The following is a 15752-nucleotide window of genomic DNA, read 5'->3' on the forward strand; positions in this document are numbered from 1 at the left end:
CAGCCTGTGGCCCAGTGCTTGGGAAGTTCACAGTGTACCTGGGCACGCGTAAGCAGAGCAGCAATGCCAGCCCACTGGTGCGATGAGTCCCGCAAGAGAACTGAGCATTGTGTGGCTGTCAGCTTTTCAAAGGCCAGTTTATCACATACTGAGAATAAAGTGGGTCCCGTGTATACAACCAAGGTAAGGATTCAATGTTTGATTATAATTCTCAGCATTAAAAATTGAGGTAGTGATGAAAGTCAACACCACCTATCTGCCTAGCTCTGTTAGCCCTGTTTGCTGCTGTTGGGATGGGCTCCTCCACAGTGAGAAGGCTCTGATGCCAGGAGCCAAGGACATTTAAATATTCTAGTATTAGCTACAGATTCTTTACAGCACAAGTTCACTATCTTTCTTTTACCCGTCTTTTATACAACACAGGTAAAATAGTGGAGCTGTGTCTATTTGCCTTGGATGCCCACTTCAAAGTTCAAACTCCCATTGCGCTCATCTCCTGGGGATTTGCTTTAATATTCCTATACTGAAGAAACTTTCCCTGAGTTTGCAACATTATATAAATCAGATGTTATGTAAATATCAGCTTATAAATATGTGTGTGTGTGTTTAATTTCAATTCTGTGATAATTCTGCTTATATTTAGACTTCTGAGAACGACACTTGACATGTCCATATTAAGGTAAGTTCAAGCATGGCAATGAGAATAAATACACATGGTGATATTCTTGAGGTATTGCAGTACACTTAAGACTATCACAACATTGTATGTAAGCTGCAGGATATATTTTAAGAACTAGTTATTGTGCACATTTTGTTTACAGCACAGGTTATAATTAAACTCTGGCATTTCATAGAAACCATGTATGGTATATTAGCGTAATAAATGCTGACACTGGGAGACACTGTGTGTGCTGTGATCCAGCTTGACAACACCTGGTTAGTTTTAGGGATTCTCTTCTCAGTGTCTTAGTCCGAAGCAAGTGAGATGTGTTGATGTGCAGCAAGTTTTACTGCAAGGGGGTTTGGAGAAGACCAAGTCTGTGATTATATATATATATTCATGCATGGAGTGTGACCCTAAGCTTTTCACTAACATAGGCAGTTTTTTGGTAAAGAAATTTCATGTAATTAGTTCTTAAGACTTCTTCATTTTCTTTATACTTCTTAACTACCTAATCTTTGGTTTTAAATATTCAGTCCTAGCATATAGACTCGAGCAGAATGCCTTACACTGTCAGTACGTATTCTCTGTAAGTGTGTAAGCCCAAAGCTTTGCAGAGGAATGGGAGCAGCATAGTTTGGGGAAGGAGAATGATTTTTGTGTGTCCATGTGTGCGATATCATTTTTGGCTATTTCCATGAGTAAAAAAAAAAAAGTTTTGTGAACAAAAACTTTGATGGAGACTGAGGTGCCAGAGTGTTAGCTTTGGGCACCTTACAGTCTGATTGCTTATGCAGGGTGGAGTGTGAAAGTAAACAAGATGCAGGTAAACCTGGTGAAACCGTGTGTATGTTGGTTGGGGAAGACATTGGGGAGACTGGCTGTGGATACTCAAAAGATGTATTGAGCTAAGAAAATAATGTGCAAAATCTTTGCCATAAACCAGGAAGGGTTTCTACAAGCACACAGAAAGCCTAGCTCACATTCATAAATATGATTGAAAAGTTAAGCCACCTATAAAAACATATAGTAACACAACAATAACCATATTTTTCAAGTGAAAGTCTGTTTTCTCCCCAGCAATGAAAGCTCTCTGTTAATACTCTGTATGTCATCGTTTCTCAGCTATCTTCTTCTAATATAACCAGATATTATCCCAGACACTTAGAGCTACTACTCTTTGGAGAAAATTTGTACACATGGTGGAACTGAATCGGAACTAAGCTTGCAAAATAAGATCTGCAGTTACAGTGGCTGTACCAGGAATGTGTGCTTGTGAGCAAGGGTCGTCATATGCAGTCAAACTGCCTGAGTTTCCACATTTTCCTTTACTCTTGCTGTATGCTTTGGCTGTGTGTGTGTGTGTGACTGTATCTGGAGCTTAAGCTTTCCAGTACTAAAATTGGTTCTGCTCAGGTTCTTGTCCAGCGTATCTTAATAAAATAAATAAGAGGAATAAAGAAATTTCTTACAATTTGTGTTGTTCACTGAAACTTTCTCTTACTTGTGTGCTGGTTTTACCCACATCTGAACATGAAGGATTTAATTTTTTGTAAGTTATTGAGTCAAAGTTACTCTACCAGTATTTTCAGAGTTCCGGGAGTTTTGTGATTATAGACTGATGATAGCCAGTGGCCCTACAGTGATGTTGGGAAGACCAAGCACAACGGCTGAATGTCTGATACAGTGCACTTTAGACAAAACCAAATTAAGAGCAATTCAGTTATTCAGTTGTAAGTAACTGCTTGCTTCCTGATATGTATTTTTTAGAACGTGGATGAAATGTGAATGTCTGTCTGCTACATAATCAATAGAATTAAAATCCCCAGCCACTTATTTCCTGTGAAGTGATTAAAATCCACTTAGTACATAGCTATGCTGGCCATACCGCTCCTTTGCAGCAATATGTCAAGGTAATTATTAGACAGTTTATGAAGTGCTTAAATACAAATGGTCAGCATAAATCTTCATAGAATGTATTTTACTGGTTTTATTCCATACAGAGAACAAATGGAGTCAAGCTTTGGCTGGCCTTCTCGTATTCTCCTCCAAACTCCTGTAGCAGTATAGCTCTTCCAGCTTTTGAGGGGCAGCTTTTCTTAATATTAAGAGACACTGAAAGGATGCAGCAGTAGATGGTTCTTCTCTGATCCGTGATGTATAAGTGGCACAAAAGATTTGGTGTTGTAACTTGTGAACAGCCATTCTGCAGGTAAGGTGGTCCCTGCAGAAGAACGAAAGCTCTGCTGTCTGCTTTGCCGTCTCTAATAAACCTTCACATATGCAAGATGTATAGTTTTTGAAATCTTATTTCTGTCAATAGATTAAGTCCAAAGTCTAGTATTAAAGTCAAAATTCAGTCCTTGCCATTCCTTCCTCACTGTTTGGTTTATTTTCATATGAAATTTAATAATCAATTTGAAGCCAACAACTTCTTCTAAGCTAAGTTGTCCCTGAAAGGAGCATAGCTAGAGTTTCAAGACATAGTACGGCTGATGCCATGGTAGGGCATCATCTCTAAATCCTGCCCCAAAATGGAGTAGGCTTTATTGAAGAGTTGGTAACTTTTACTAAATCAACAGATAGAGTTGAAAAAAGATGCAAGCACACAAGCTTGAAAAATCTTGTTTTGGAGCTTCAAAGCTTGCTGGGTTTTTCCGCAACGTTACCACTTACTAGTTCCCCCTGTACATGTTATCTTGCTGAAATCAGTTATGTTGGTTTAGGTAGCAGTAGATTTCACCTTACATATTTATTTTTCCTGTGATTACATATTATGTTCTTTGATGGTTTAATCAATATTTGAAGGAAGTTACAAGTGATTTATAATTAAGATACTGGACTGAAAGCCACCTTGCGTTCTGGGGTATCTGGGTTGATTCTGAGTTTGGTTGTTACTAACATGGCTGATGCATTTGTGGTGTTATATTCTTGCTGGCTAAAGTGGAAACGAGTATTTCCCCATTTTTTCCATTTTAAAATAAAAGGTAATGCAAAACAAGGTATATTATCACATCTTTTTAGACATTCAGGTGTATTTTTGACAGGAAGATATTCTTGATTGCTATTTCTTATCATCATATTCTTTATCTCTGAAATAAAAACAAGGAAGTGCTGATACAATTACACACCTTTTTCCTTGGCTAAGCTTATTCTTTGTTGAAAGCCAGGCCAGAGTACTGTCTGTTCAGACTTTAACATAATTTAGCAACATCCTAAGCAAGTGCTGATGGTTTCCAGTCAACTTCTAAAGACAGCATGCCATGAAGTCTTAAAAAGGTTTTGGAAAGCATAAAAAATAATAAATTGAAGAGACTATTGATTACTGAATAAACAAATCACTGTTACTTAATAGAATCCCCCCTTTTGGCTAGTTTGTGTCAACATAACATTAACACTTCATTTATTTAATGTTCCGTCCTCTGATTTTCATGTAGACATCTCTCCTCTTCATACAGAAAAAACAATGTTGTATGTGTCACATGAACTGTGCAGTGTTTAAGAATATTAGCAGCATGTCAGACAAAGCCCAGCACTCTTTAAAATCCTCTCAGAAAATAGCCTTAAGTATCTACAGTGATCTATTGTTTCTGATTTGTTCCATTGCTGGCAAAACAGGTATTTGAAGCCCATACACAAAACAGCACTTATTTTAAAATCAATGTGTAAAACATCAATTCCTAAAAATCCATCTAAAGCTCTAACTTTGCAGAATATATTACTTTGCCAATAAAGCTGTCTAACTCAGGAAAGGATGTATGCATTCTCTGGGTTTTACGTATACCATCTGATAAGCAAAGATCTTGTTTAGCAGTTAGCTAAACCTAAGCAGCCACTGGCCATTTTTGTCCCAGAGAGGAGCCTCCTGGAGTTCAAATAAACCATGAATGCTTTTACTACCTTTCTTACGCTAGATAAGAGGATACCTCGGTTCTCCAGACTTGTATCCCAATGAATTAGGCTCAGAACTAAGTAGGAGTACTTTTTTTAAAGGAAAGTAAACTTTTCTCCTTTAAACAGCTTGTTTATAAATTTTTATTAACTTTTTGAAAAAGTACTTCTTGGTCTAAAATAGTTCTCTTATTTCCGTTCTAGTTCAATTTCGTTGGGAAATTGCTTGGACCAAGAGGAAACTCCTTGAAGAGGTTACAAGAAGAAACAGGTGCAAAAATGTCCATCCTGGGGAAAGGATCCATGAGGGATAAAGCTAAGGTACTGTGTCTGTGTTCTGGTTGCAATTAGTGTCAATATATTTGTGCTTTAGCTGTTACACTTAAATTGCCTGTCTATTTATTAATGACTCAATTAATAAACTCGTAATAGACTCTGACTCCAAGGCTTGTTTGGCTTTTTTCAAGTTACATCAATTGCTTAAATACAATTTTTCTCTTGCTATGCAAAGCTTATTTCCCATAGAATTGTAGACCACCACAGTTACTATAGTACCCCTGTTATTTAAATAATTAACCTAAAAGCGAATCCAGCTTAAAGTTCATTTGTTCTGAGAGAAGTCCATTTCTCCTGAGAAAGTATAACTTATGTAGTTTACTGCTGCAATATTGGTGTACATAAATAGGTTTTCTCTTTTGTTTATTGTTTCTTTAGAGATGAGACTTTTTTAAAAGATTGAATATTTATTCAGGGCATAGTTCTAAAAAAGATAACAAAGTGGACATTTTGCTTAAATATGTGTAAAAATGCACTATAGATAAAAGAAAAAAATTGTGTTTGGAATCACTGCCTGGTCAGTTCACCTAAGGTAATTGTAAGGTAAGGTATCTTCATATATATCTGATCCAAAGAACAAGTACTGATTGCATTGTGGTGTCTTACTTTACAGTCTGTAGAACGGCAGTATTATGGTTAACACAGAAATAATGACTGCTAATTTCACTGAACTGTATATTGCCTTAAGTAATGTTGTGCACTATTCTGCTTTCCCTTCTATTACCTCTGTCATTCCTCTCAGTAGCTAAAATAATGAAAGAAATCATATGCCAGAATAAATGAAAGACTAATCAGGATTTTATGGTTGGCGTTATTTGGTCTTGGTAATACATATCAGCAGTCATACTTGCATTACGAGGTCTCCAACTGCTATACTGAAAAAAACCCCACAAAACAGACAAGTTAGGCACACAGAACATATTTCATTTTTTCAGAGATTTCTTGATGACATTGGGCATACTGACACTTCAATTATCTATTTAACATTATATTTTGTGATAGTAAATGTTGACTATGCTACCAATTTTATTTCTAGGTGTTGACAATTAAAATATTTTATGACTTTTGGCTTACTTCTGGAATGATAAAAAATTACTCCCTGGATGAATGAATGCATGTGCTGCTAAGTAGCAGTAATTTGCATCAGTACTGCATCTGCCAGCTCTATTCTCAGCCACCCACTCAGATTATTATTGCCAAGAGCAGCAATTGCCCAGACAGGGGAGTGTGAAGGGCTTGTTACCAGCTAAAGATGTTTAAATACACATAAATAAGATAAACTAAGTCCTCTGATTTTGAGATCAGTCACTCATCATATCATTTGAATTTCATCTGATTATAACAAACAGTGCCAGCATGCCAGGATGTCAGCAAAAACAAAATTCAGGGTGTTTTTTTTTCCTCTTCATAGAGTATTTAGTCCTTAAGCGCAATCTGAAGTTAAGTATGAACTTCATGGAAACTCATTTATATGAGAATGGTGTAAAAAATGAAGTTCTAAAGTAAAATAGCACTAAATATGGCAGTGATGAAAGCAACTTCTGTAGAGAAGGCCTCATAAGTGACTGTTACCTTAATCCAATTTCAACATTACTAAATCAAAAGAAAACAAAATCCCTATGCAATTACAATGAGAGACAGGAATTATCTGATCTGTGTACATCACTGTTACCAGTTCCAAGCAAAAGAGGCTGAGAATGGTCATGGGAAGGATAATAGTTACAGTTAGCATTTCAGAGAGGATATTCTAGGTTGAGATACTGGTAAAACTTAAAGAAATCTTAATTGACTGTGAGCATAAATAATAGCATGAATTTCTGCATTACTAAGGAAAATACAACTTGCTCTAGTTAAAACAGTTTTCTTGCCATAAAACAAGCCCACTAATCTCATTTACGCAGTATTTTTTTACTGATTTAAATACAAATTACCAAAGTCTGGAGGCTTGTTGTAGTTATTTTGTACGATACAAGAAATCAGCTTGTGTATATTGGCGGATGAGTCTTCCTTCTGGAGGAATTTTCAAGAAAAATCTATGTAATTTCTCTCCGTAAACTAGAATTTCCTTAAAGCTGTCTATATTGTGCCATGAACCATAATAATTCCTAGGCAGACTGCAGGCTTGTGTGCTTTTCCCCTCCAGTCCAGTGTAGCTGGATGCTGAGCTGCGTTGGGGCAGCAGAAATGGAATTTCTGCTGGAAAATACTAAATACATTTATGTCCTAAATCCTTAGGTACTTACTTTTGGAAAAGAACTGATCCACTGATTTGGGGTTTTCTAGTGCCAAAATGACAGCAGACATGCTTGGCTCTACAATGAACCACTCTGGCCATACTCTGTAATTTTGGGCATATGGAGGGGAAGTTTCCAGTTCTGGGAAGCGGACTTTGTGAAGGGAGGTATATCTGCTTTTCAGAATTTCCTTATCTTTAAAAAATAAATTTGTGGGTAAATTTCAGAAAATTAAGAATTTGGGCTGTTCCTTTCCAGAGCCTCAGGGGACACTTGTTAAGACTGACTTGAAATTTTTGAGCATCTGCTGTGCCTACAGTGTGGGAACAGGATAGATTAATTTGAAAAGGCAATGCAACTTAAAATGAATATTATCAACAACTCCTATTTTGCACTAAATACCAAGAGCTTTTATATGTGTCACAGAAAGTTGTGTTAGAAATTGTTGAGTATAACTGCAGCAGTTTTGCAGAATGTTATTTGGGTGACCTCGCTTGTGTCTTAATCTCACTCTTGGGGTCATTACAAACCTTCCCCAAGGCCAAAATTGGACTGGGACTTTACAAGGATGTAAGGAAAACTTACGATTCTTCCAGAGCAGTGTGGCTAATGTGAGTACTTAATTCTCTGTGCTTAAGCTAATGCCACTGGCTCAGCACAAGTTTGGTTTTCTGTAACAAGAGAAAGATCCTAGTGTTCTGACAGGAAAAGCAAGCACCATCATGAAACATGGACAGTGCACTAGACACAGAACAGATGATGACACTGACTTTTAGATACTTCTTCCTTCTGATCTGGCATGCAAAACTGTAGCTAAAATTTGAAATATTTATTAGCTGAATAACTGCTATTTATGTTTACATCATAGAGAAGGTATTGTTCAACATGTTGAGCGTAGCCGTGACCACTTGAGAATTGTGCCCACCGTAAGAGCACAGCCAGTGTCCAGTGAGTTCTTAGAATAGGGTGAGCTCTCACTGGCTGGCTTACGTGCTGCCACTAAAGGTTGTCATTCTTGTAGTAATATAGTATTATAAATATGCAAATACATTCTTCAGAACAGATAGCAATGAGATTAAACATAGTCATGTTGAGTTGCTTGGCTTTTGAGTCTTTTCCATGTCTTTTTCTTCTTTTTCCAAACAGCATAGGAGGCAATTGAAAAGGTAAACAATCAAACGGAAGTGACAGAAGAAATCTCGTTACAAGTGGAATGAATTGATTGCTTTCATCCATAGATGCAGATTTTCTCCTTTTCAACCATGCAATGAATGCTTTTCACTGTGCGATTAAAAAAAATAAATGTACGCAGTGAGCTGGAATAGCTTTTTTTACATAAACTGTAGCAGTAAGAGCATAGATTCTTTTTAAAAGAAGCAGAAAAATATGTAGCAATGTTTCTTAAACACTTCTATTTCTTGAGCTAGTTACATGCCAGAGTTTCATAGGAGAGAGCACAGTCTTGGGTTTTGCACCATTTCTCTATACTCCCTGGTTTTAGATTATTTATATGAGCGATATTTTTTTATTCAGGTTAATTATACACCAGTGTGCAATAAACATGCTCTAGATAGTATACGTAACTTGGTCTTTGTGTTTCGTGGAACTTCAGAACATCGTATGTGAGAAAGCAAAATGGCAATGATTTCATGCAGATGGTAGTGAAAGGAAAATTTTTGTAGGAGAACCAAGAACATTTAGGGCCAGAGATAAAATAATCACACCGGTGTCATTAGAACTGCCTTTAAGGGCTGCATGACCTGACTGCAGATTGCTGGAGCTTGGGGAGAGTATGTGGGAAGAGTCAAAAACATACTCTTCCCGTTCCACTTTCCCTAAGAACCCTCGACCGACCGGAGAGAAAATACTGATCTAAGGGACACTCATCTGAGGTGGGACCGCACCCTTAATAACAGGAGTGAGAACAGATCAGCAGCGTTAATTGTAGTCCAGCCATGGTACTCAGCTGCAACATGACTTCATCTCTTATTATTATGTTTTTTTCGGCGATGAATAGATGGAGACTGTATATGGTGCGGCTTGCCTGGAATTACTATATGTAGCATGATACCAGTAATTAATTGATATGGATAATGCCGGGAAAAGAGAGTAAATGAAGGCAATGATGCCAGAACAATAACTGAAATGGTGAACAAGGCATAGAAAAACCAAAAACATGTTGAGAAAGGGAAGAGGTCTGGCTTGGGAAAAAAAAAGGCAGGTATAAATCTTTTGCAAAAGAAAATCTCTGCCTTGTACAGAATTTTCTTTTGTCTTTCCCATTGCATGTGTAACTTTATGGTGGGAACATTCAAAGAAAAAGATGATGGAAATTTTCCAGTGAACACAAAATTATATAGAAAAGAGATGTTTGGAGGCTCCAAAATTCTGAAACAAAGAAGGGCTGTGAGAGGAATCTTGAAAATGTGCAAGTGTTGTAGTTGAAATTTTTTCAGGGTAAAATGTTGTACTTTTTTTTTTTTTTAAAGAACTTTTTTATTTAAAAATTAACCTAAGTGAATATATTTGGGAGAGCTGAATAGCCTAAGAACAATAAAATGTTTTGATATTGCTTTAATAACATTTTGAGTGTAACCCAAAGGAAGATTTTTGATTGCTTTTCATTTTGTTAAAAAAATGAAAAATGGATTTTTAACCTGATTATTTCTTCCTGAAAACTCATTCTTCATCACCTGCCACACACTTCTTGTGAGACAGATTAACTGTTTAAACTGAAGAGGCTCACGTTGTCTTTGCAGAAGTCACAGACACTCCAAACATCTTTTTTAATCACTTTTTACTTACATAAAGCAGGATTTGGAAATTAATGTATAGACTGATAACCAGGCTATATATTAGATAAAAGAAAGCTGAAACATAAATTGCTACAGTAGCACATGGGCTGTCAGCCACACATGAAGGAAAATGTAAGTCATAGTGCTTGAGTTAAATCTCCTGAATACTGATGTATAATTGCCACCCCAATTTAAAGTCTTACTTTTTACCTAGAGAAATCCTGTCGACACCAATTCCCATTTTGCACACTTTCTGTTTATTACCCATTTCTTTCAGTGTTTACACTTATACTTACTTATGTCTTTTGTCCTGTTTTTTTGGAGGATGCTGTTATTAAAGATTCCTGTTTGTTTCCTATAAAACAAACTTGCATTGCAGCTTTGAAAAATCTCTTTTTCCATGACTCATAAACTATTCTTATTCTATCATAAACTATTTGTCCATGACTCAATGTTTTATCACCTACTGAGCGAACTTTTAACTGCTTTCTTCTTCAAGTTTCATTTGTTTTTTAAACTAGTTATTAAAGAAAGAAGGTTTCATCACAGAAGAGTTAACTGCAGTAGAACTATCTGCCTTTCATTAATCTGTGGGTTAAGTACTTTCGAAAGAAGCTCCACTGCCACTGGACAATGGCTAGTCCCGTTAAACAGGATTTCTTGCATTAGCTTTTCTTTTTAAAAAACACAGGTGTTAAGAACTTGTTGGTGACCAAAAAGATTTGAAGTCAGCACGCAGAGAACCTACCTAGATTCAATGATTAACGTATTGGCTTTAGTGTGGTTTTTAACAGCCATATTATGCAAGTACCTTATAAAAGATTTTGAAAATATGGGAGAGTTGCAGTGCACACTGGTCTGTTCCCTGCAAATGCTAAATGCCCTGACTTCAGTCCCGCAACCCTTAAATATATGCTTAAATATCTTACAGGATTAAGTCCATATATATAATGTGAATAGAGCCCGGTAACTTTTTGGTTTGGAGCATAATGTATTTTTTCATTAGATCATGTCTGCCATGAGTGTAGTGTCCTAATAGTGGAGAGTTAATTCTCTGATGGTCTTCTCTTGACTTCATTGGTTTTTCAAGAAGATTATATAAATAATGCTTAGATAACCCGAAAGGGAAGAAGAAAGTTGCAAGTTTTGTCTATAGGAGATGACTGATATAATGCAAGTATTGCATTATATTCTTTCCCAATCCTATTGATTTACTGATACATGAGAACAAAAGTGTCTTCTTCAGTGTCCTGAGTTTCAAAAGCCTTTGAGTGTCACTGCCTGTTATAATCGTTTAAACTTATGCAGTATGGTTGCATATGCAATATTTCCTTCCAAACGAGGGTGGCAGCATTCTGTTTCACCAGGTTTTACACTGGTGCCACTCCACTTGTGCCAGTGAGGTTGCTCGCTTTAGCTTATGTCTATGGTAGTTAAGCCCAGTGTGTCATCATGAGGTTTGAGCTCTTACAGTTGAAGATACAAATTTGGGAATTTCTATAAAAAATCGATTTTAGTTCTTTAAAACAGAACCTGTAGGTTTCCTTCCAGCCTGCTGGGAGTTTTGATCTGGCCTTTATGCAAAATCCCTGAAATGTTTGTTTCTTAGCTAAGATGTTTCTGTTTCATTGAAGTACTCCTTTATCATCTTTAGCTGTAAAATCTCTAAGGGAAAGATAGAGCAATGTGTGGCATTGGGTTTAGAAAACTGGCTCACATCCAGAAGCATCAATAATTTAAATCACTAATTGGTGCTCACTCATTTAATCTTTTTCTGTTAGGTTTTCCTTTGCTGTGTGTAAAAGTATTATTGACTTCGTATTTTTATCTCTACAGCCATGGTACCTTACAGCTTACAGCCATTTTACCTCACAAACAGGTTTACGACCAAGAGCAGGATTAGGCCCTCAGCATGCTTTCAAGATATGAGCAGCAGTAGCAGCAGCAGACTGCTTCTGCTGAAACGCATTTTTTTCCCCTTCCTAAATCTCTCCAGCTGCCTGAAACTGACTGCTGTGAGGCTGTAAGGACTATAGCAAGCAACCAGCAACAAAGAAAAGTGCACGCAAAAGGAAACAAACAAAAAGCAGACCACCCCATATTTTGAAACTGCAGTCTTCAAAGGATCATTTGCAAAAGGATGTTAACTCGTTAAAGTCTACTGTAATTGGCATTCTCTCGTTTTTTCCTTTAAGTGAGCATGTCAAAAGGTACCAAAGGCTTTCAAACTCTAAAGCTAGGTTTTATCTGAAGAAAAATTCCAAAGAATATACTTTCTCTTTATGCATAGAAAACATAAATCCGTTGGCAGGCACGGATTAAAAGAAGAGACTGTCTTTATCACCATTTCCTCCAGTGTTACTCATGTTCTAGCAACTTGCAGTTGCTCAGCCACCCTGGTTTCTTTAGAAAATACCTCTGTCTATCACCTCTAATATGTTGTAAACTCCTTTTTGCCCTGATAGGGGAGGGAGTTTGAGGTAGATACAGATCACAACCAATATTTCTTAAAATAGCTTTTATTCTTTAAGCTGTTTTCACTAATAGCAGATAACTATTCTCACAGCCCATTCACTTATTCAGTCTCACATCTGAATTGCACTGTTACGATTACCTGGTTGTAGCAATGTTTGGGAAGCCAACTCCAACTGTATACTCTGAAAATAGAGGGTAATACTGGCAAGTCAATGGTAGGTGTTCAGAAAGTCTGTCAGAGGGCCCTTTATTTCATCAGATGCATATGTAATCCCATAGCCTTCGGCTGCATATAGCAGTCATCGTGGATGTGGGCTGAGTTATGGAACCCATTGCTGACACCGACGTGTGCTGGTTCTCAGCAGCCACTTGGTGTTTTCAGACTCTATGTGCTTGCAGGTTCACCAGCACCAGTAGTCTCCAGGGCTTACCAGTCCTTGGGAAGCTTTCACGTGCCACCTTCTCAGCACATACTTTTTGTTTCTTTGTCCTTTTCCTTTCTTTTTCTTGAAACTATTTCTCCATCAAAACTTGCAGGTATCTATAGAATCAATTCATGCAAACTCACATGGATGAGAGTTTCATGAAAATGTTTTGATGCTTATCTTTTCATTGCTTCTCTTAGGTGTCTCATCATGTCCACATATGCTGTCTGACCCCTCTTATGTTTCACCAGCTCCTCAGGGCTGTGCAAATCAACTTGTTCCCAGAAGGCTGTTCCTTCTCTTTCCTTCCAGAAGACTCCATGTTACCCAGAGTGCAACAACTAGGAAAAGCAAGTCATCTTCTCTGCTTTTAACAAAATTTGTATATTTTAATGTCACAATAAACTGAGGGCTTTCAGTCATATATCTTCCCTCTGGCACAAAAACAATGTGTTTATTCAGTGAGGATCTTTCTAGCTGAGGAGTCAATAACCTCTTCATTTTTTACCATATCCCTGCATATTTTGGGTTATTTTCGTATTTCCTCTCTGCTCTTTGTGGTGATACTGTCTTTCCCCAGATCATTTGTTAGCGCCACATTCCTGGCAGACAGGAGCATCTTTTGGTTAGTAGTTTTTACAGCTTCCATTGCTTACCTCTCTGTCTGGCTTGCTGGCTGGGAACAAACTCAAAAATATGAGGCCATTGAGCCAAGACACAGTTAACTGACCCTACTGGGATAGATTATTCCCTTCCAGATATTCAGATGGTCCTGTCTGCATACCTAATCAATGAGATGCCTTCTGATAGATAGTCCCTTATCTATCAGAAAGCTTATCTGTGTTAACAGGCATCTCCTTAGTGTCATTGACCAGTAACTTTGGATTTGGAACCTGGCCAGGAAAGATCAGCTGCCTGTTATCTGTCAATATATGCAGTTTCAAATGATCTGCAACACAGTAACCTCTCGCTGTTTCAGTTTGTGCTATAAAATTTTGGGAAAGTCTGTTTGTTTCCATTTTTGTCAAGTTTGTTTGTTTCCTTGCAGTATGGATTTTTCCTTCTGAAGGTGGTTTGTCATATTTATGTCGAAGATTTAAGATGTTTTCTCTGACTTCACTCTCTGAGTTTTAGAACCTGTTTAAGTACATAACCCATCTTGCTGCAGAGAAAACCATCTTTTCCCCAGCCCCTCTTGGGTTAAGAACAGGTCTCTCTTGTTTTGGCTGGATGGCTCAACCACTCTGACCTTGTTTAAAGGAGTCAGGCTTGAGGAAAGCTTTTAAAATTATTTAGAAGTATGTATATGTGTAGAGAGAGAGAGAAGGAGAGAGAGAAGGGGGGTGGGGGGATATGTAGCTGTAATTCACGGTTGAGCATAAGCCATTCTGTATTAGCCAGTTCCTCCTGATGTCTTCTACACAGTGACTAGGGATGTCTGTCTTTCATCAATAATTTGAAATTCCCATGCTATTTAATGTTCAACTCTTCTATCCCCAAATGATGCACAATTGCTTCCAAAGTTTCAAGACTGTTTTGTAACCCATTTCCTAAGTTTCTACATACTGGTAGGAAATTCCTGGTAGATGACACCACTTCCATTTTAAGAAGAGTGTAGCTAAAGTAGCATTACTCTCAGATTATCACCAAATTATTCAACAGTGTTCCTTTCATTTTGTTATAAAACTTACTGTCTTCTCAAGATATACTTGAATTAACCTCTAGACCATTCCATGTCCTAAATGTGGATGATGTGTTACCTTTGTTTCCATTCTGAGTTTCACGCAGCAGGTAAAGAAAAAGCATCAATGCCAAACCTTCCTTTATACCAGAGAAAGATATCAGTATCATTCTAGGTCCTCAACCCCCCCAAATTACTGTTTCCTGCCTGTGTATGAGGCATTGTGGCTGCTTGTCTCTGCCACAGTGAGTTCCATCTTGCTCGAGTCTCACAAGTTCTGGAAAAATCTCTTCTCTAGAGATGTGGCTTGTGGTTTATGCTGCCTGTCAGCTCTGACCTGAATTTCAGGATCTAGGTCTGAAGACTGGGCAGTGGGGGCCATCTGTTGACTTCTCCAGTAGGGTTCCAGTCTTCTTTGGATCTTCTGCTTGGTCACTATAGGAGTATATGAACAGGACTTTGTTGTCCCATTAGAGAAGTAATTTTTTTTCTCTCAGTAGCAACCTGTTCCTACCCTCAAGCTTTTACATGTTACTTATGAAAACAAGTATTGCAATATTACAGCTAGAGCCCAAGTTACTGCAGTTTATTTTCATATAATTAGCTACTTACCTGTATGCAGTGTTCCCTCCTGAAAAGGGACACAGGTCACAAGGTAGCTGTTGTTCCTCAATACTGGAGCTTGTTTTCACTGGTGCAAGATCTGGCCTACCATCAGAGTCAAGAATTAGCCATCAGGAATTGCTGGGTCACAGAAGCACCATATTTATCTCCCGACCATCTCTCAGCCAGTCCCTCCCTGAGGCACCAGTGACAAAAAGATGTTGGTTAAGATTGCTATGCTGGCGTTTTGCTCAGTGAATATTCCCCAGGAGAGAAAAATCCTAAATTGAATAAATCAAAAAAACTTTATGGCCTTTTTGTCTCTCAGAGACAAATTGTGGACTATAAATTTTGGACTGTAAATATTGGAAACAGTCTGCCTCATTGATTCTATAACTTATTCACCTGTGATTTCTTGGAAAAAGCTATAAATACCAAGCAGTTTGTGCAAGCCTGTGTGCTTATTAAAGGAAGCTGAACCGAAGCCTCTGACCTTGTTGATATGCTGTTTTTTATGAAATTATTTGGTATTATATAACAAAGACTTATGTTTCTGCATATACATGGAAAATTGGAACACAAGTTTTTATTTTAAATTGGAAAGATGGCAGAAAAATCAAGATTACCCTATCTTCCTAACCTTGACCTACA

General features: G+C 37.5%; 1 protein-coding gene across 2 annotated transcripts in view; it reads left to right on the forward strand.

Moving 5' to 3' along the window:
• Positions 1–15752, forward strand: part of KHDRBS2 (KH RNA binding domain containing, signal transduction associated 2) — a 427208-nt gene that overhangs the window by 179363 nt on the left and 232093 nt on the right. For both annotated transcript variants that reach the window (XR_015708349.1, XM_087775407.1), the window contains exon 3: positions 4757–4873. Coding sequence is in view for 1 of the 2 variants with exons in the window: in XM_087775407.1 (XP_087631533.1) it covers positions 4757–4873 (117 nt within the window). In the remaining variant the exon portion in view is untranslated. The remainder of the gene's footprint in view (positions 1–4756; positions 4874–15752) is intronic.

The sequence above is a fragment of the Nipponia nippon genome, unplaced genomic scaffold (assembly GCF_047370975.1).
Source record: "Nipponia nippon isolate SJK-2023a ecotype South Korea unplaced genomic scaffold, ASM4737097v1 scaffold_4, whole genome shotgun sequence".
NCBI lineage: Eukaryota > Metazoa > Chordata > Aves > Pelecaniformes > Threskiornithidae > Nipponia > Nipponia nippon.